The sequence below is a fragment of the Chenopodium album genome, chromosome 14 (assembly GCF_948465745.1).
Source record: "Chenopodium album chromosome 14, dcCheAlbu1.1, whole genome shotgun sequence".
Lineage (NCBI taxonomy): Eukaryota > Viridiplantae > Streptophyta > Magnoliopsida > Caryophyllales > Amaranthaceae > Chenopodium > Chenopodium album.
The window spans coordinates 54,405,935-54,426,578 of NC_137847.1; the positions used below are offsets into that span (position 1 = coordinate 54,405,935).

Here is a 20,644-nt window from a genome sequence, read left to right on the forward strand (position 1 = left end):
ATCAAGTTGTAGACTTGTAGTAGAAGAATTGAAGAAATGAAACAGATACGTTGGCAACCTACGTATGATTGTATTCAGCCTTTTGGAACATGTTCAACACACGTACAGGAACAGGAGCCAATATTCACTATATGCTGTTTAATCATGACCTTCAACTATGCTTCTACATTCTCATGCTAATGTATTCGGTTGTCAATTATAGAAGCCTGCACTATCATCTTTTGTATCATACTTCCTCCATTTTTAAATACTTGCTTCATTTCTCCATGTGCGGAGTTCTAGGAGAAATTGAGGAAATTAATAAAAAAATTGGAGGTAGTGGGATAGGTGTAACCGTGTAAGAATAAAAAATTGTAAAAACCAAAAGTAGTTGAGAGAATTAAAGGAGAAAGAATATAAAATCAATATATGATTTATGTTGGATCCATTAATTGAGAGAAATGAATTAAATACTGTAAAAACTATTCAAATAAGGAAATGGAGCAAGTATTTAAAAACGACCGCAAATAAAAAGTGAAGCAAGTATTTAAAAATGGAAAGAGTATTATTTAGTGAGTTGTCCTTAACATTCACCGACTAGCGCGCATACATACACTCCATGTTATAATTATATACACTCCCATGACATGGGTAATTATAAGTGTGAGACGTTTTAGGTTATGTTACTGCCTAGAAAACGTTTATGTAAGGCTACTTTATGTAATAGGATTGTGTTTTTATAAGGTGAGTCCATGGAGAGATTGTACAGTTGGACCTCAGGAATTGATTTATTATGATTACTCTTGGGCCTTCCTTTTGGTTTTGTTTAATGAAGCCCAAGTCTGTTGGACTGTTATGGGTAAATTTCTATGATTCAAAGTCAGCAGCAGTCAACTAATGTCAATAGCGAGATCAAGCTTTGACGAAGACCAAGGCTTGACGAAGAGAAGCTAACCTCGACGGACGGAATGGGCACCAACTACTCTCCTATTTTCTAGGGAAAGATAAGCATAAGAGACCAAGTCTTCACCCATCTATACCCTACCGTTAGTGGGCTGAACAGAACAGAGATAATGAGAAGCTAACTCCGGAAATCAAGGAAGCAAGTCTATCACCTTGCAACGATTAGGGATTAACCCCAGGCATCATCTATATAAGGAGAAGACATCATCAAACATAGGACACATTGCAACCTAGCTATTGAAACTCTTTAAGCATACACTATAATCCGATTTCTCCAATATTTTCATAGTGAAAGTTTGGTAGATCCTCATTCTAGCCGCGGTTTGTACCTTCATTGGGTTTTCCGCGTCACCAATTCCTTGTGTTATTTCCTTATTTTCGCATTAGTTTTATCCACGGTTTTATTTAGTTGATCCGTAGCCTATATTTTGATAGTCAATCCCACCTAACAAAAATTTGCATAAACAATTTGGCGCCCACCGTGGGGCTACAACTAGGTAAAACCCTAAATTCCCTAATCCAGCCTTCAATATGAGTCCCGACAAGATGACCCCAGAACAGCTGAAAGAGGCTTATGAGAAAGCTCAAGCCAATCTCGTGGCAGCCCAAGAATCCAACGAGCGCTTGAGCAAGGAGAAGGAAGCGTCGGAATCTGATGTGGCTACCCTTCGTTGGCAGCTAGAATCTGCCCAGAGCAACCGTCGTTGCCGTCCAAGGAACCTGGACATTGTGCCGCGTATGCCAAAATTGGACGTGGTAGAGTCTCCGCATGATACCGATGTCGAGTCCATTGATGGAGATATGGAGACTGAACCCCCGATCCGGAATATTGGGTAGCAAGGGAATTTCCAGACTCCAGGAGGCGAGCAGCAGTTCAATGATCGTGAGCCGAACCAGACTGAGATCTTGCTCCAGAGGTTGGCCGCTTTAGAGAAGCAGAATTCCAGAGTGGTGTCGATGATGAAGAAGATGCCAAGTGTTCCGATCCCTGTCCAGAGAGAAGCTCCCGACGGATTCGTAGCAACTCCGGTCAGTGACGAGTTGTCCAAGGCCCACATTCTAAGAAGGTTGTCTCTCCCGACGTTTACCTCGCTCTATGATGGTACAACCTGTCCAGAGCAGCATGTCGAGTACTACAAGCACCGAATGTGGCAAGCTTCGATTCCGTTCGAGTGCTGGGAGGCATGCATGTGCAATCCTTTGGCGCGACGCTGACTGGTCCCGCCCTCAAAAGGCTTGGCAAGCTCGAACCAGGTAGTATCACTGGCTTTGCTATGTTAATTAACAAGTTTTATTCCCATTTTGAAAGCAGCAGGCAGTTCGACAAGCAAACAAGCGACCTGTACCGGATCGTCCAAGGGCCAAGGGAAAGCATCAGGACGTATTGGTCCAGGTTCAACAAGGAAAAGGTCTCGATCAAGAATTTCGACAACAGGACTGCCATCGAAGCGTTCCTTCGAGGACTGCATACAGATTCAGATCTGTACAAAGATATGGTCAAATACCCCTGCTCAACGTTTGAAGAGGTCCGGACCAGAGCTGTGGCCCACATGCGTTTCGACGAGGACATCGCCAACCGAAGTTCCAGTCAAAACGTCAAGAGCTCAACTGATCGCAAGGCCACAAGCAATCCGCGAGGATCATGGCGACATCAGCCATACGAAACAACCGGTAGATCATGGTCTGTTAATAGTGTGCAGGTAGAGCAGATCATTGATGCGCCGCAATATCCAGAGAATTCGAGTATGGGTTCGACGTGAACATTGTAGCCGTGGTGAAAGAGCTGGAGCCTCTACGCAACAAAGTTCGATGGCCAATGAAGAGCAATAAGCTGGATTCAGAAAAGAATATGAGTAAGTGGTGCGAGTTCCATAGCGACCATGGTCACAAGACGGAGGAATGTTATGCCCTACGAAGAGAAGTCGCCTTCCAACTAAATAGGGGCAACCTCAAGCATCTGCTAAGAAAGAAGAAAGGCAATGCAACCAGTAACGACAAAGCCGTGACGACGAACGGGCCCCCAAAGCCGCTCGTACCTGAGACGGTAATTAATGTTATTTCTGGTGGTTCAGATATTTGTGGACTAACCTATTCTGCAGCCAAAAGAATCGCAAAGTTGGCAACAGAAAATCCAAATGTCCCGGAAGAGCTGAGAGATCCTTTGGAAAAGAAGCTGGAAGCTATGGCCGTCACTTTCGACGATGACGACATCAATAATATCAACAACGAGCATGAGGATTCCTTGGTGATTTCTCTGATGGTTGGGAATTCTGCTTCAAAGGGTGCTGGTCGATGGAGGAAGCTCCACAAATGTTCTGTTACGAAGGACTATGGAAGATATGGGGCTGAAGATAGTGATGTCATCAAAAGGTCAACGACCTTGGTCGGTTTCAGCGGCGAGACTATGTCGACTCTCAGAGATATAGCCCTACCAACCTATGCAGGTGGCCTAAACCCTCAACCCAAGTTCAATGTCGTAAAATTCCCTTCAGCTTACAATGCCATCATGGGAAGACCATGGATCCACAAATTAAAAGCCATTCCTTCCACCTACCACCAGTCAATCAAATTTCCAACCCCGTGGGGAATCCAAGAGATTAAAGGAGAACCCCGTGAAGCCAAACATTGCTACAAAACTACCTTAAAACCAACAATGAGAACTGCATAGCAACTACAGCAAGGCCCGACACAAGACAATCCCAACAACCTCGAAATCGACCAAATACCATTAGATCCCGAAAAACCAGATCAAACCGTTCGTGTCGAAGCCAACTTAGCTCCTAAACTCAAAAACACTATCCTAGCCTTTCTCCGAGAGAATAAAGATTGTTTCGCCTGATCTCATGAAGATATGACTGGCATAGATCCAAGCATCATCTCGCTCAGGCTGAACGTCGACCCAAATCATAAGCCTGTAAAGCAGAAGCGTCGAAAGTTTGCTCCGGAACGAAATAAAATCATCAATGACGAAGTGCAGCAGTTGATCGATGTAGGAAAAATAAGAGAAGTTAAATATCCAGATTTGCTTGCAAATGTTGTCGTCATCATCAAGAAGAACGTCAAGTGGAGAGTTTGCATCGACTTCACCGATCTCAACAAAGCGTGCCCAAAGGATCCGTTCCCGTTGCCGCACATCAATGCCATGGTAGATGCAACAACAGGCCATGAGCTCCTGACATTCATGGACGCCTACTCCGGATACAATCAAATCTTCATGCATCCCGACGATCAAGAGAAAACAGCGTTCATGACCGACAAAGGTATATATTGCTATAAAGTTATGCCCTTTGGACTAAAAAATGCAGGTTTGACGTACCAAAGATTAGTTAACAGCATGTTCAAGGACCAACTAGGGGACACGATGGAAGTATACATCGACGACATGCTAGTGAAGTCCAAGAAATCGGAGGACCACGTCGACCATCTTCGATAAACATTTGAGGTATTGAGGAAAATATGGTGTGAAACTTAACCCTACTAAATGTTCTTTTGGAGTATATGTTGGCAAATTTCTTGGCTATGTAGTAACGCAAAGGGGAATTGAAGCCAGTCCCGACCAAGTCAGGGCCTTAATAAACATTCAATCCCCCCGAAACGTTAAAGAAACCCAGAAATTGACAGGACGAGTGGCAGCGTTAAATCGCTTTATTTCTCTATCGTCGGACAAATGCCACCTTTTCTATAACGTTTTACGAAAAAATAAAGGCTTTGAATGGACCGACGATCATGAAAAAGCATTATAGGATTTAAAGAAATACCTAATGACTCCACCCCTCCTGTCGAAACCCAAAATTAACGAGCCTTTGCAGCTTTATATCGCCGTCAGTGCAATTGTCGTCAGCGCAGTTTCTGACCAGGGAAGATGGTGACGCTGGGCAGTTACCGGTTTACTACGTAAGTAAAACCTTGCTCCCAGGCCTAGGTAAGATACTCATCTTTGGAAAAACTAGCTCTTGCTTTAATTACTGCTGTTAAAAAACTAAGGCATTATTTTAAAACCCACCACGTAGTGGTGATGACTAACTATCCTCTCAAGTCTGTTTTGAGAAAGCCAGAATTAACGGGACGATTAGGAAAATGGAGCATCTCCTTAAGCACAATGGACATCGAATACCAACCCAAGAAAGCAATCAAGTCACAAGCTCTAGTTGATTTTGTGGCTGACTTCATCCCCGACTTACAGGCTGTAGCTAACAAAGAGGTCGAAGAAATCAATAACGTCGACAAAGAAAGAAAATGGATCCTATTCGTCGACGGCTCGTCCAATCAACGAGGAGCTGGCCTGGGAATGGTGCTAAAGTCACCACAAGGGGACATGATAGTACGATCCATATCTTGCGATTTCAAAGCAACAAATAACGAAGTATAATATGAAGCTTTGATTGCAGGGATGATCGTCGCCAAAGACTTGGGAGCAACAACCCTAGACGTATACAGTGATTCCCTCCTTATCGTCAGCCAAATAACAGGAGAATTCGCGGCAAAAGATTCCAAAATGACAGCCTACCTTGAAATAGCCAAAGAAAAAGCCAAATACTTTAACCCATTTACAATCTAGCAAATTCCACGAGACCAAAATGCCCAAGCCGGCGCACTTGCCAACTTAGCCTCCGCCCTCAAAAAGACCACCTTCACAAATATCCCTCTAGCTCACTTACAAAAACCATCCGTATCCACAAAAGCAATCCTTCCGTCGACGACGATGACTGGACCAAACCCCTCATAGATTACCTCACCAATGATACCCAATGACAAGGCAGAATCCCGAAAGCTAAGATACAGAGCCTCCAGGTACCATATCATCAATGGGGTCTTGTTTCATAAATCAGCGTCGGGCTTATCACAAAGATGCATCCAAAGCCATGAGCAATAGTCCAGCCTCGTCCATTTACATGACAGCATATGCAGCAGTCATATCGGAGGCAAAGGGTTAGCCAAGCTCGCAAAAAGACAAGGGTACTTTTGGCCGACGCTCCATGAAGACGCCATGCAATATGTTGCCAAATGCGATAGCTGTCAGCAATTCTCCAATACCATCCATAAGCCTTCAGAATCTCTGCACCAAACCTTGTCTCCATGCCCTTTCATGAGATGGGGAATGGATATCGTCGGGAAGTTACCTGCTGCTCCAGGACAAAGAGTTTATATGCTAGCACTAACCGATTATTTTTCTAAATGGATCGAGGCAATTGCCTTGAAATAGGTGACGAACAATGAGGTTATCTCGTTTATATGAACTAAGGTTATTTGCAGGTTTGGCATCCCGTCAGTGATCATCTGTGACAACGGATCACAGTTCATTGCGACAAACCTCGTGATTTTCCCAGGAAATTCTTCATAGAGCTAAGGACGTCGACGTCAAGGTACCCCCAGGCCAATGGACAAGCTGAGTCTAGCAACAAGGTTGTCATGAACGCCATCAAGAAAAGGCTAAAGGCAACGAAAGGTAGATGGGCCGACGAGCTCCCAGCAGTCTTGTGGGCCAATCGGACGACGCCAAGGTTTATAACGGGGCAGACGCCTTTCTCCCTCGTCTATGGTTGCGAAGCCGTCCTCCCAGTAGAAGTTGATTTCCCAACGTCCTGCTTTGGTCTTATGACGGAAGATAGAAATCAGGAAGAAATGGAAGATAGCCTGGACTCAACTGAAGAGCTAAGGAAAACAACACTAATAAGGATGGCAACGCAACAACAGATCGTCGCAAGAAGCTTCAACAAAAATGTCAAAGCAAAAATGTCAACCCAAGTCATCGGGAATGGCGCTTACCGACTAACTGACCAGCAAGGTAAACCCGTTCCTCGAAGTTGGAACGCAACCCATCTCAGAAAATATTACTTCTAATGAAATGTCAAAAGTGTTCGTTGACGAAAAGGTAATACTCTAACCATTACGATTCAATTTCTTTCGTTTAATTATTTTTGATTACGAGTTCTGACTTAAGCATCGGAGGGCCGTTGGCCGTGCCAACGGTGGCCAACGGCCAACGGTACTCTAACCCTGTTGGTTTTGCAGAACAACGATCGACGAAATGCACAACAACGAACACAAAAATCTCTGGCCATGACCCATAACCCAAGTAAATGACAATAGAAAACAATCGACGTCGGCTACACTGACATCCTTTAAGAGGGTGAGGAAAGCTGCCGTTCAAACGAAAATAATCGAAGCAAAATGAAGCCCAGGGCAAATCTGACCTTAGCGTCCGACGCCAAACACCCGATACCTGAACCATGAACTAGTCTTCAGTGTTCAGCATCAGCTGGGACGCAAGGGGCATTGGCAAACAACGCAACGAAAGACCTAAACAAAAGAACAAAGTCTCCAACGAACACATTGTGTATTCAAAATGAACAGTTAGAAAAAATCTTCTTTCGAAATGAGTCTCAATGTCTAAGTGTATTTCGAAATTAATAAAATTTATTATTTTTGGCACCTACCTTAGCTATAAATTTTTGGCCACTTTGCTATTACCTTTTGACTTATCTTTTTTCTTGTTTTTAACTTAATCAAGTTTTGAACTATGTCTTGAGTAATATTTTTTGGATCACAGAAGATGCAACAGTTGCATACAACAAGCAAACGAGAGCAAAAAACAGAATACCATAGCAAAGAGCAACGTCAAAAGCTACAAAGATGTCCAAAAGAACCACTTGCCCTCAAGTGGAACAAAACACAAAATACAAAGTTAAAATAAAGCAAAGTTTTCCAGCAAAAGCAGAGTTGTTCAAAATACACAAGTGGAGGTATAAACCATCATAAGCGATGGCCTTCAAACATCAGCACCAGCTTCGTCGGCGTTCAGACCGTCGACGACATCCTTGATAACCTCGTCAGCACGAGCGTTATCGTCAATGCCCTCGTTCGGCTGAGGCAACGTCTTAGCACCTTCAGCAAGCTGATCCACGACGACAATCGATGGAGTCTCGTCAGCAGCAACGGACGAAGGAATAACGACCGACGGAGTCAGCCCTGAGTCTGCAGTCGAAGCCATTGCAACATCTTCTTTAAGTTCATCAAGGGTCCCGCCATTGGCCAAGAAGAGGCTAATCTCTTCCTGAGGACGCGCACTCTGAAGCCTTTCCTTGCAAATACTGCCTCATCAGCCTAGCCCTAACCTTGATCTCCGACTCTGCCAAATCGTCTAAGGCATCATCCAATTCCTTCTGAGTCGTCGTTAGTTCTTCTTGCACTTTCGACAAAGCCTCATCCTTAGCCTTGATAATAGAAATTTTATCCTCCAATTGTTGGGCCTGCTCCTTCAGCTGATCGGCTCGTTCCTGCAACTGCTGGGCTTGCTCCTCCATCTTCTTTGACTGATCCTCCAAACGGCTTTCCAACTTGTCCACCTTCTTTGCTGCTTCGTCGAGCTCCGTTTTCATGTCCTGGAACGCTCTCACTGTGGTCTTATGCTTAGCATCTCTATTTTAAGCAGCGTCATCCAACCTCTTCATCTCCATCGCCATTCCGATTACCCTTTCCCTCAACACCAGAGAACTCTGCAGGCACTGCCCAAACACCAAGACCATACATCTCCCATTATAAATTCAATAACGACACAATCTAAACTACAAGAAACAACAGCTGGTTCAATTGTGGGAACAAAGAGTGTCGCTTCTCCTTGTTAAGGCTCAGATAATCGGCAGGAAAATGTGCTTCCACCACAGGAGATGCAGGAGCGTCATCAACCTTTTGATGCTTGCACGGAGGAGACGGAGACAACGTAACAGGCATGGACGCGTCGCCAAGCTTCTGTGGCGACGAAGCGTGAAGGTGCTCCGTCTTATCAACCTCTAATGGTTGTGGTATCCCTTGAGGTAGCAGACGTCGTTTCCTCCTCATCCTAGCATCTTGTTCTGCTTGGGATAGACTCCGTCCCCGACGACCTCCCTGCGCAGCAGACTCTGACAAAGCACAGCGTGATAAACATATACATGAGCAAAGAAACAACGACATTAGCAAATGACGACATTGAAACCAACGAAACATCAAAAAACTCACGAGTAGACATCGTCTCCTCTGAATCCTCGATTCTTTGAGATATGGTTGGTGAACCTTTGTGCTTCTGACTCGAAGATTCACCTAGAGGACGTTTTGTTCTCTCAAAGGTCCTCTTCTTGCTGTCGATTTCAAGAAACCGCCGAACCTTACTTTGTGATTCTTCCGAAGGCTCGAGAAAATCAAAAGAAAGCTCTACATGATCAAAAGCAACATCAAACATTCAGAAAACCTTAGCTCTAAAAAACCAAACCGCCGAGAAATTAACTTACCATCTTTCGGCCATCCTTTCGTCAACCAAGCTCCTTCAACGCTTAGTGAGGTCTTTTTGACATAAACAAAGTGATTAGCCCAACCCCTGTCATTACAATCAGTGTTCAACACCAGAGGTTCCCCCTTCTTAAACAAACTCACAAAACGGTCCTTCCTCATCTTTATGTCATAAGCCTCCACCAAATCTTCCGGAGTGAATGAATCCTCCCAATCTTTAGTAACCTCCTCTATGACCGATAGAATTCTCCACCCAGATGGCATAAGCTGCCCAGGACTTAGCCCTAGTAACTCGAAAAAAGATCGAGTCAGAGTTTTGAAAGGAAATTTAGCCCTCGTCTCTAAAAATGGGTACCTAAAAAACACCACGAAACCCTTAGGACAATTCTCTACTTTTTTTCCCTTCCCAAGAATGTGAGCAAAAGCACTCTCAAGGAAACCAGCCATCTTCACCAGTTCATTCTTCATATCAGGCGACACTAATGACTCTGCTTTAGTCCCCATTCCTCTTTCTGAAACAATCGATCCCCTTTTTTCAACAACTCGAAGTGAAAACCTAGTCCTATTCTTGGGAATTCTACTTCACATCTGCTAAATTGAACTACGAAAGAGAGAAATTGAAGTAATTACCTGACAATTGAAGTTAACAAGAGCGCAAAATCGAGGGTCGCCGCCGTTTGCCGCCTCCGAAAACACCAGGGAACTTCAGCAAGAGAGAGAAAGAAGAGATAGAGAGAGTACAGTGACTTTGGAGAAGCGCGAAACGTGTAGCAGTAATAAAGGCTTTGAAATGACAGTTAATGAAGAGGTGGGAAGTTGACCAAAGTATAAGGACGAATTTGCCCTTAAAGTATGTTTTTCTTTATTTTTGTAATTTATTTTCCTTTAAGCGTTTCTGTCTTTAGGTAATTGAAAAAAAAATATACATAGCTGTTCATATTTAGCAATTAGGGGCAAATTGTTATGGGTAAATTTCTGTGAGTCAAAGTCAGCAGCAGTCAACTAATGTCAATAACGGGATCAAGCTCGTCGAAGACCAAGGCTTGACGAAGAGAAGCCAACCTCGACGAACGGAAGGGGCACCAACTACTCTCCTATTTTCTAGGGAAAGATAAGCATAAGAGACCAAGTCTTCACCCAGCTATACCCTACCGTTAGTGGGCTGAACAGAACAGAGATAATGAGAAGCTAACTCCGGAAATCAAGGAAGCAAGTCTATCACCTTGCAACGATTAGGGATTAACCCTAGGCATCATCTATATAAGGAGGAGACATCATCAAACATAGGACACATTGCAACCTAGCTATTGAAACGCTTTAAGCATACACTGTAATCCGATTTCTCCAATATTTTCATAGTGAAAGTTTGGTAGATCCTCATTCTAGCCGCGGTTTTTACCTTCATTGGGTTTTCCGCGTCACCAATTCCTTGCGTTATTTCCTTATTTTCGCATTAGTTTTATCCACGGTTTTATTTAGTTGATGTGTAGCCTAGATTTTGATAGTCAATCCCACCTAACAAAAATTTGCATAAACATGGACTACAATTTATGAATCAAATGGATTGAAGCCAGGCCCATGATCCTCTAAAGTGATACGGATACCAAGTTAGAACAATAACAAGAGTCGAAAAAGATGATCTTCATTTACCATTACTGTCCACTGATGTAGGTTTTACCAAGAAACAACCCTTGAATTCATTTCTGGTTTCACTTTCACCCCTACCCTTTCTCCCCCAGCCGCCGCACTTTGTTTAAATGATAGATTTATTTTTAACCACAATCAATAATCTATTACTGTTAATTTGATCTGATAAATATGGATCAACTGTTTACAAGTGACCGGGAATTATCCGGCGCCGGTTTCTCGGAAGAACTGACCCCTTTCCCTGACCCTCAGCCACAGCCACAATTCTTCTACCCTCATCCTGCGCCTCCTGTTCCCCAGAAACTCCGTCCCATCAGATCCAACGACTCCTCCTTCCTCAGAACCAACGCCTCCGACTTTGGGTTCCTCCCCCATTTCACCACCGACACCTCAGCTTCTGCTCATCACTTCTTCAAGATCAAATCTGACATGGATGCCCACCTTCTTTCTAACTTCAAGTCTCAAATTTCCAACCTCGACTTTTCCTCCTTCAGGTCCTTTTTTTTTTTTTTTTTTTTTTTTTTAACTACTACTGTATATAATTTGGTGTAATTAAAGATAGCCGCAGCGCAGGACAGTGATGGAAAAGGATTTCGATCCGGGTACCACCATCATCACTTAACAATTAACACTAATTACAGTGTTTTTTTTTTTTTACCCGTATTTACTGTCTAATTTTAGGTAGATACAGCAATAAAAAAAAAGTTTGCAATTGTCTGTATAAAAGATAGGTACAGTATAAGTGTGGCAGTAAATTAAGTTGTTTCCTCAAGTTTTGATTTTTTTTTCTCGGTAAAGATTATGGGGATTATTTGCAGAATTTGAGTTGATTGTTTTGAATTCAGTTCTTGTTCAGATTGTAGTGATGATTCTGCGCAAAAGGGAGAGGAGGAGCGAACCAAACCAAAAAAGAAGAGGAGGAAGAAGATGGAGTCATTTTTACAAGGATTGATGTCTCAAGTTATTAACAAGCAAGAACAGATGCACCAGCAGTTGATGAACATGATTGAAAACAAGGAGAAAGACCGGATTCTTCGAGAGGAAGCGTGGCGCCAACAGGAGTTGGACCGTGCTAATAGAGATCACCAGATTAGAGCTCAGGAGGCTGCTCGTAATGTTGCTCTTATTTCCTTCATTCGCAACGCTCTTGGGGTTTCCGAATTACAGGTTCCTGACCTCCTATCGTTGCCCCAGATTTTTTCTGGGGAGGATAATGTTGCTGATACTCAGAGCTTGGGCCAAGCCGAACAGGATAGGTTTGATCCTAATTATAAGAGGTGGCCGACGTCTGAGGTGCAAGCGCTCATCACTCTACGAGCTGCTCTCGATCACAAGTTTCATACTATAGGCGCTAAAGCTCCTGTGTGGGATGAAGTGGCGGCTGGAATGGCTAAACTGGGATACACTCGGAGTGCAAGAAAATGCAAGGAGAAGTGGGAGAATGTTAACAAGTACTATAAGAAGGCAACTGGCAATGGAAAGAAATATTCTGAGAATGCAAAATCGTGCCCATACTTCCATGAGCTTGAAACTCTCTACAAAAATCGACTTATTACTGCTGCTAAATCAAACTCTTCTAGCAATGAAGACTCGGAACAGAATGCAAATGTATAACAACTTACATTAGCACTGGACTTGAATTCTATTATGGCTTGTCCAATTATCTGAGCTAGAAAAGAAAGCAGTTCCTGCTGGAAGCGGGAGTGGAACTTCGTAGTCTGAAAAGTTCCCAATTGTTGATTTTTTCAGCAACTATTAGCTGCAATTTTTATCATTAACAGAGATGGAACGAGGAGAGTCTGTAAAGCAATCATTTTGGCCTTGTGCTCATTGATGATCATTGGAATCACCCAGACTAACACAGTCCATCAGCACTGCCTAGCAGTCTGAGTCTTGTATCCTCCGGCGGGCAAGGTTATTTACTTCTTTGGCATGTTATTATTGGTACGTCTTTGATACTTTTCTCGGATGTAATTAGCAAGTCATGCCTAGGAGGAAATTGGATGGATAAAATGCAATTCTTCCCAGCTTGTTGCTGGCTAGTCCTTTTGACCATTTAATGTATTCATCTGGTTCATTTTTCTGCGAACTAGATTGATGCATTCAGCAGCTAAGTAGTCCGGTAAGCATTGTAAAGCTATTTTAAGCATAAATCAGGAAACAATTAGCTCAGAGCTTTTCTTTTGTACGCAGACATTGTTTGCAGTGACATAATCTGCAATTGATATCTGTGGTCATATTTCTTGCAAAACCCTCTTATGATGCAAAAAAAATCACAGGTACCATTGTGATTATCATGATTAATGATTGGTAAAACAGGCATTGTTGAAATGTTTTAGCTATTCTCAAAATAAATAAATAAATAACAGGCATTTTTATTAGATTAATGTAATGACATTGACCTGCTTACAATATACAAAAGCTTCTAAGGTTGATATTAACATTGAAGATCTATAGAGTTGATTGCGTTATGTGTGTGAATTGCATTGCAGCATGTTAGCCTTCCTGGTACTCTGTAAGGGGTGAGGTCATCTACCCATGCCTGATGTTCCCCTCACTACGCGAATCTTTTACTGGTGAGTATCAATCTTATGGATGCAATGCATTGCTAGTAGCGATTAAACTTGGTTACCTCATATATCACCAAATAAAAGGAGTAGAACAGGGTTGAGATGGGGATTATTGACAGCAGAAAGGCTAGTATAATAGGGGGATCTGGCTGCATATAATAAGGAAAACTCAAGATGAATGATGCCATGAGCAATATAATCAAGACCTTGGCACAACTTCCGTTGTCTTTCATTTGATAAAATTTACTAGACAGAAAAAAGAGACGAGGGGGAGGGGGGTGAGAGAGAAAATAGAGTGCTCAGCTGTTTATTATCATGTACTCGTAATCGAATTTTTCTGTTTTACAGCTTACTCACTGAGTCACTGCTGAAAGTAAATTTAACCTTTATCAATTAGTAAGAGGGAATTGAATTCAGTGGAGGGTAGGTGCATGTATATAAACAAAAACCATTTGCTCAACAAATATGGAAAATGGAAAGTGAAAAGAATTAAAGAAGAGGGTGTGAGCTCTTACAAAGCAGGTTTACCATTTTAAGAGAGATAATTACTTCTATCTATCTGAAACTAACCTACCACAGTACCACATACACCGCGAATAATAATAAATTTGCTTCTAATGGTTTGTTGTCTAAACTGTAAATAGCTAGGTTCATTGTCACCATCCTGCAACTTGTTCATCTAATTAATTGCCTCTTATCATTAATCATTTAATTGTTTGTGCTATTTTGTTATTACTTTATACAGGAAAGGATCATGTATCCACAGTTAGTACGAGGTCATTTTTTGTGAAATCAACATTAAATGAAATCTTGTTACTTTATGAGATGATTAACAACTTTCTCTTTTCTCTATTTCATGATCTTAATAATTTACAAAAGAATAAACTTTCAGTGTTACATTTTATTTCATTTTCTGTATTTCATGGTCTATACGATATTTCATGTACTGCTTCTTCCATCAAAGTTATCTATTGAGTACTTGCGTCATTTGAATTGGAAGCCTGATTATTGAAGTAGATGATATCCCTTCCTTCTTTAAAGCTTGGTTTGATAGGTGCAGCTGGAAACCCTGAATATCGACCATCCATTTTGGCCTTGCAAATTTTAACCATGTTTCTAAGGAGCTCGTATCTCTGAACAAAAGACTGTGCTGTGTATTCTTGAAAGGGCATCCACTGCATATTGAAATCAATAAAAGGAAGTGACGAAAGAGTTGGCAAAGGGTTAGTCAATAGAATTTGCTTCATAGCTTAAATTTTGGTCTGATTTGTATCCTTAAAGGCTTTAGGATGGCTTTAGAATGGCAAAACGTGCATGATCTTATAAATATAGAGTGTACGGATGAGCAACAACTGAAGAACTAAAATTACCTGAGCTGCTTCAATTTCTGATTCCTGAACCTTGATGTTATATGATAGAGGTTTCAGAAAACAGACGAAGAATAGATCTGACTTCTGGAAAAATGCCTTGTGGTGTTCTCTGTAAATGTAGAAAATCAGCATTCAGCAATAAACAACAACAGGAGCCAAGATTTGAAAGAGGATTATAATGCGAAAAAATTGGCAAGTACTGTACCTGAATGTCAGCACTTGCTCAAATTTTGTTTCAATCTGCAAAAAACAAATCAAATATATATGAGCTTACAATGGCAAGAAAGGGCATTTCAAAGAGGATATGGACCTGGGCACTTTACTTACTCCTGTCTCTTCCTTGACTTCTCGCACAGCCGCAGCACAAATGTCCTCCCCCTGTGAATTTGAAGTGTCAATGATATACTAACAAGGAAATTTCATACATGAACACAACAACAAGGACTGCACTGCAGAATCTAGTCAAACAAATACGGGTAAGGAGTAAACCTCATTGGCTGTTCCGGTGGGAAACTTCCATACACCCTTTCCTTTTAACATTCCGTTCTTCTCTTGAACCACTAGTACCTACAGGCACACATGTAAGAAAAGAGTGATTTGGGAAGTACCTAAAAACTGATGATTATACTGAAATCCAAGAGTGAAATTAAAGTATGTAATACCTCTTTCTTGTCATTGATGACAAAAGCACCGACAGTAACACGATGGGAAGCATTTGCTGGAAGAGCACAGGGTTCATCTTGAGGGAGCCACTTTGCTAACATTACATATCTTGGTTCTGCATGGTGGTACCAAAACCCTTCCTGCAAAAATGCATGAATTGAAGTTATACACATTGGAAAAAGTAGAAAAGTTGAAGCAACATTGTATATACTGTACCTTGACAGCAGCTTCAATAAGATTGTAATGTCGAATAGGAAGTTTAATCCATATACCTCTTTTCCCCTGCATGCATCAATCATAATCAGTGTAAAACAGACATTCAGAATATCATAATCAAACAGAAAAAATCAATTTAAAGAAAAGGATAAACACCAGTCGAGTCCAGTGAGAAAGAGAAGCTCTGAGGGAAGAGGCAAAGAGATGAGAGTCCATGGGATCCTGCATATCAACAAAAACACCTCCATGCTCATCTTCTGTGGCTGAAAGTAATCGTAGTTGTCGAGTCTGAACCTGATACAATCTCCTGAAGCTCGAAAGCTGCCTGCTTGTGGTAATATGCTTAATAATACCACTATCATTTATATGATTAATCAGACCTACACTTTGGTGATGATAGTTGAAGGTGCTACTTATTATTCTTGGAAGACATGAGAATTTCCGGGTGGTGCAAAGAGATCTAAGAGACATCATCATCATCCGCGAGGTTAATGTACTTAATCTTATGGATTATAAACTTCAAAGGCTAATTGATCAAGATTAGCTGTGACCTGAGTAATATATATATAACAAGAATGTATCTGATCTCAAGTAAGTCTTATCTTATGGAAACTTACGTAAACACAACCCACATATATATTAAAATATATTGCAACTTTGAAATGATTTTGAATGGACGATTTCAATGCATGTTTTACTAATACGGAGTATTACTTGAATTAATGTTTTTCTACGTACATTTGAATGCTGTAATAATAGTAAACGTACTGCTTCCTACTCCTTAATCCTCATAATTAAAGAGATGATTATTTGTTTGAACGAAACAATTCCTACAAATGACTCAATTAGTACTATTAATCCCGCTGCGTACAGACCGGGACAGTGGAAACATCAAACTCGCGTTGGTAAATACTCTGAGAAATTACCTGGAACAACTTGAGACACTGATTTTTCAAACAAATAACAACTGAATTGGTCAAAGACTCAAACGAAATATAATTTGTGCCAAGTTAAAGGTCCTTAATTACGTTTTGGATTCACTAATGACTAATGCGTGTCAAAGGCTTTGTTCCTTTTGAGTTTTGACACCAAATTTGCACGGCCTACGGAGTATTACCTTGGGAATGTCTTACGGGTTGTCGTATTTGATGGTTTTTATTTTATTTTTTTATTTTTACAAAGTTTGATGGATTTTAACAGTTCAACAATTTTGCATGATTGTATTCTTTCTATAAAACCATTGCATGATTATTCTCAAATAATAGATCAATTTAAATATTAACTATTTCTGTTAATAAACCATACGGAGTACAAACTTATAGTCTTGTAACTCCATTTTTACAATGATTTCTCACTTTGATCATACACATGACGATATTTGTCAATCCATTACTTTGACAATTAAATATCTTTAACTGCAAATCAGTAAAAAAAACCAAATAAAACTACCAACAATTCTATATTAATAAACTACTGCGGAGTAATTGAGACAAATCAAATAAAACCAAACATTATGTATTTAAAAAAATTCACCTTACAAATAATGTCAAGATTGCAAATATGAAGATCATCATTATGAAATGAAGTGAGCACTACATATTACATAATACTCGAGACATCCAATGCCTAATATAATTTGTTTATAGATGTCATCTTATTAGTATTATGAGGTATATAATTTATATATTACTCATAACAATCTTTTGGTTAAGTTTCAAACGGCAACATAATTTCTTTTTTTACAAAAAACATTAGGAGCCTCTCATCATGAGGGAAACTCGTAATACATGTAATTAGAGCACAATAGGAAAATGATAGCGAAATCAATGTATATATTAAGGATGATCTAATAAAACTTTACTTGGGAATTTATATATATTTGATAAAACAAGTAATCAATTTAACCATGATAAAATCCATACGTAAATCAATTTAACATAATTTAATATTATTTGAACTTACGTGCAACGGTACAAGAAACAAAGAACATCAATAAAAGAGCAAAACATAAGAATCTAAGAAAGTAAATAGAAGTAGGGCATTTGAAAAAGAAATGGGCAGGAATGATTAATCAGAGGTATTATACTGAAGGAGTAGGAAGACAATGATAAGGACGACAGGGATGAGAAGAAGCATGGAGAACGAAGGCGCGGCGACTGAACCCATAAACAATGGAATAACAAGCAGAAGGAATGCCACCCCTATAATAGCAATCACTGAACCAAAACCGATGCCAAATTCTCCGTCATCCATTTGAGCCGTAATAATAATACTTATCACGTTATTCAATTCACGTACTATTTTCGTTCTATATGATCGATTAGTGTAGTAATGTATGAATGTGTTAATAATATTAATATTATAATCAAATCGAAATGAGTTTATATAAGCCATAGATAGATACATACATTGATATTTGACACCCCTTGGCGAAGGGACACATCGTTTGGATTCATGAATTGTTTTTGTGTAATCCGTGTTGCATCAATTTTAAATATCTCCCAAAATATTAACTGTCTACTTGGCTTTTCGTTACGAAGGTTAAGAGACTTGCTATATTTCAGTTTCATTGGGCCTGCTTTAACCTTTAATTTCCCACCTTTTAGGCCCTATTCTTCTTTTTCTTTAAAAAAAAATGTAATTTTTTAAAAAATAAGCCTATAAAATCCATGTGTTGTGTCAGCCTACCTTGTGCTTAAAAGTTAAAATTAAGTGGGTCGTATCTACAATGATAAGGCTCATGATATAGTCATTCCATATCAGACTTTTGCTTATCTTTTATAAATAGAATTTGTGCACGCCTAGACGTATGTGTTGTGTGATGGATAGTGTCATGTCAGCAAAACTCTTAATAAATTTTTTTACATTGTTGTTAAATTGGTCAAAAGTTAAAAAAACTAAATATTTCTTAAAGAACCGCTAACTGCGTGTGCGGTTTGTTTGCTAAACCAAAATATAAAAAAATTAGCAAACCTTACACCAACCTACATGGACAAATACAGTGGGAATAAGCTTTTATACCGAAGCAAATAGGAAATTAATTTACATTAAAGCAATTTTTAAGGAAATCGTTCTAGGATATAATCGACAAGATGCTACATTAGTACCAGTAGCCATTCAGCCATTCTTGCATCAATTGAGTCAAAAAAGGGGGGGGGGGGGGGGGGGCTATACTTAAATCAATAACTTTATTTTTTTATTTATGAGTATTAACTTTTACAGGAGGTTGGGTCTAGGGTATCGGTAATTGGGGAAGAATAGAGGGATGTAATGTGTTTAATAAGACAGTGTGAATGGGTGAATAAATAGCCCTAGTCAAAATTAGAATTAGAACTAGTTTAGGTCCCGTACAACGCACAGATTTAACAAAATTTTATTAAGAACACAAATTTTAATTAGTTTCATATGAAGTATACAATTATTTACAAAAAAGAGATAGATTTAATTTTTTTTTTTTAATATAAACAAAATAACTTTATTTTTTGTAGGGCAATAACTTGAATTTTAAACTTGTACTTAATTTTAATATAATATGCATAAAATAACTTAAAATTTTATACCTAAACTATACATTAAAATATATTGAAGATACATATTAACTAAACATGGAAATAATATCTTAGGTGATACTTCGTATAATATTGTTAGAGAAGATTTGACCCCCAAAAAAAAAAAAAAAAAAAATTAGAGGGAAAATTTTTAACCAGGAGATGACATGTGTCACTTCTGATCTCTCTTTTAGTATATAGTTATTGATTAGAGTTGACAAGTAATATGGAGTACAAGGAATAAAGAAGCATATTTGTGTTTGTAATTTTCTCATTTTCTGTCTTTTATTGTTTACTCTATTTATTTCTTTGTGATGGTCTCCAATACAATATGTTTGAACATTAATATCTGTATATGTAATTGTGTACTACTCCACAAGTCTACAGTCCACACTAAACAAATACTCATCATTAAATTTACGGAGTAATGTTAATTGCAGCAAGATCTTATTTTAGTTATTGACTTGTATAATTCTATAATTATACGGAGTACTATACAAAGTATATTAAAGATAATTTATGATAAATCTTAAATTTCAAAAGAAAAAATTAGTTCAAACAATAAGTATTATGAGCCTGGACAATATCCCGCGTCATTGCATGGGTTGCATTAAAATATGTTTTTAATATATGACTCAAGTCTTTGTAATTATTATTTACATTGTCATTCACTATATACTTCCTCCGTTTTCTTTTACTTGCAACACTTTTCTAAAAAGAAAATGTCATAATACTTGCAACACACTATAAAAGGAAAGTTACTTTAGAGAAAAACTATATTATTTCCCTTATTTAAAGCACATGGCCCACTAAATTACACTCCTAACAACCACTCATCCCATTTTAAAGTGTATTATATCACGTGAACCCCACATTTCTTAAATACCGTGAAAAAGTGTGTGTTGCATCTAAAAGAAAACGGAGGAAGTATTACGGAGTAATATTTTGCATACAGAAATTGACATAAAGTGTGATGTAATTTGATGATAAGACACTTAATTTTATTAGTAAAGGTTGTATGTTCGAATCTCTTGGATAACCTTTTAATATATAGACTAGGTTAGCCCCGTGTGATGCACGGTTTTAAAATAAGAAATGAATTATAGACTGTTTATCGCATGTTGAGAGAAAACAACTACTTTCTTTGTAGTACTTTCTAATTAAATATGAAAATACAATTTACAAAAATCAATTAAACTATATTATCAACTATTTTTAACAATTACTTGTAAATAATAAAATAGCGTAATATGCGTAGAAAATCTAAAATTTAAAATTCAATTTGAATTTAATTTTCAAAATAATGTTGAATAGGGTAACTCAAAAAGGGAAAATAAATTAATATGACATCATCCTTGCATTTTGGCGAGAAAAAAATAAAATAACAAAATGACACGTAAGCAGTAATGATGCCATCGATTGT

General features: G+C 39.2%; 3 protein-coding genes across 3 annotated transcripts; 2 read left to right on the forward strand and 1 right to left on the reverse strand.

Annotated features, from left to right (window-relative positions):
• The first annotated feature begins 2,758 nt into the window (after positions 1 to 2,758).
• LOC145578408 (uncharacterized) lies at positions 2,759 to 3,610 on the forward strand. Its single transcript, XM_081635723.1, has one exon. It carries the CDS (start codon positions 2,759 to 2,761, stop codon positions 3,608 to 3,610), a length of 852 nt encoding a protein of 283 aa, XP_081491849.1.
• Positions 3,611 to 10,873: 7,263 nt separating this feature from the next.
• Positions 10,874 to 13,081, forward strand: LOC145579641 (trihelix transcription factor DF1-like). Its single transcript, XM_081636875.1, has 2 exons — positions 10,874 to 11,348; positions 11,700 to 13,081. Exons 1-2 carry the CDS (start codon positions 11,026 to 11,028, stop codon positions 12,466 to 12,468), a joined length of 1,092 nt encoding a protein of 363 aa, XP_081493001.1. The 5' UTR covers positions 10,874 to 11,025; the 3' UTR covers positions 12,469 to 13,081.
• A 1,311-nt stretch (positions 13,082 to 14,392) lies between these two features.
• Positions 14,393 to 18,798, reverse strand: LOC145578409 (nudix hydrolase 2-like). Its single transcript, XM_081635724.1, has 10 exons — positions 18,781 to 18,798; positions 18,647 to 18,657; positions 15,830 to 15,998; positions 15,674 to 15,739; positions 15,457 to 15,597; positions 15,284 to 15,361; positions 15,122 to 15,172; positions 15,000 to 15,034; positions 14,795 to 14,903; positions 14,393 to 14,599 (listed from the first exon to the last, which is right to left on the reverse strand). The coding sequence occupies exons 1-10, from the start codon at positions 18,796 to 18,798 to the stop codon at positions 14,393 to 14,395; spliced, it is 885 nt and encodes a 294-aa protein (XP_081491850.1).
• Positions 18,799 to 20,644: the final 1,846 nt, after the last annotated feature.

Excerpts from the sequence above, each read along its gene's own strand:
- LOC145579641 (XM_081636875.1), top strand. The coding sequence starts at position 11,026 with ATGGATCAACTGTTTACAAGTGACCGGGAATTATCCGGCGCCGGTTTC. Across the intron at positions 11,349-11,699 it reads CTCGACTTTTCCTCCTTCAG|TTCTTGTTCAGATTGTAGTG; the intron begins GTCCTTTTTTTT and ends TTTTGAATTCAG.
- LOC145578408 (XM_081635723.1), top strand. The coding sequence starts at position 2,759 with ATGAAGAGCAATAAGCTGGATTCAGAAAAGAATATGAGTAAGTGGTGC.
- LOC145578409 (XM_081635724.1), bottom strand. Across the intron at positions 15,035-15,121 it reads AAGTCAAGGAAGAGACAGGA|ATTGAAACAAAATTTGAGCA; the intron begins GTAAGTAAAGTG and ends TGTTTTTTGCAG. Across the intron at positions 14,600-14,794 it reads CAGAAATTGAAGCAGCTCAG|TGGATGCCCTTTCAAGAATA; the intron begins GTAATTTTAGTT and ends TTCAATATGCAG.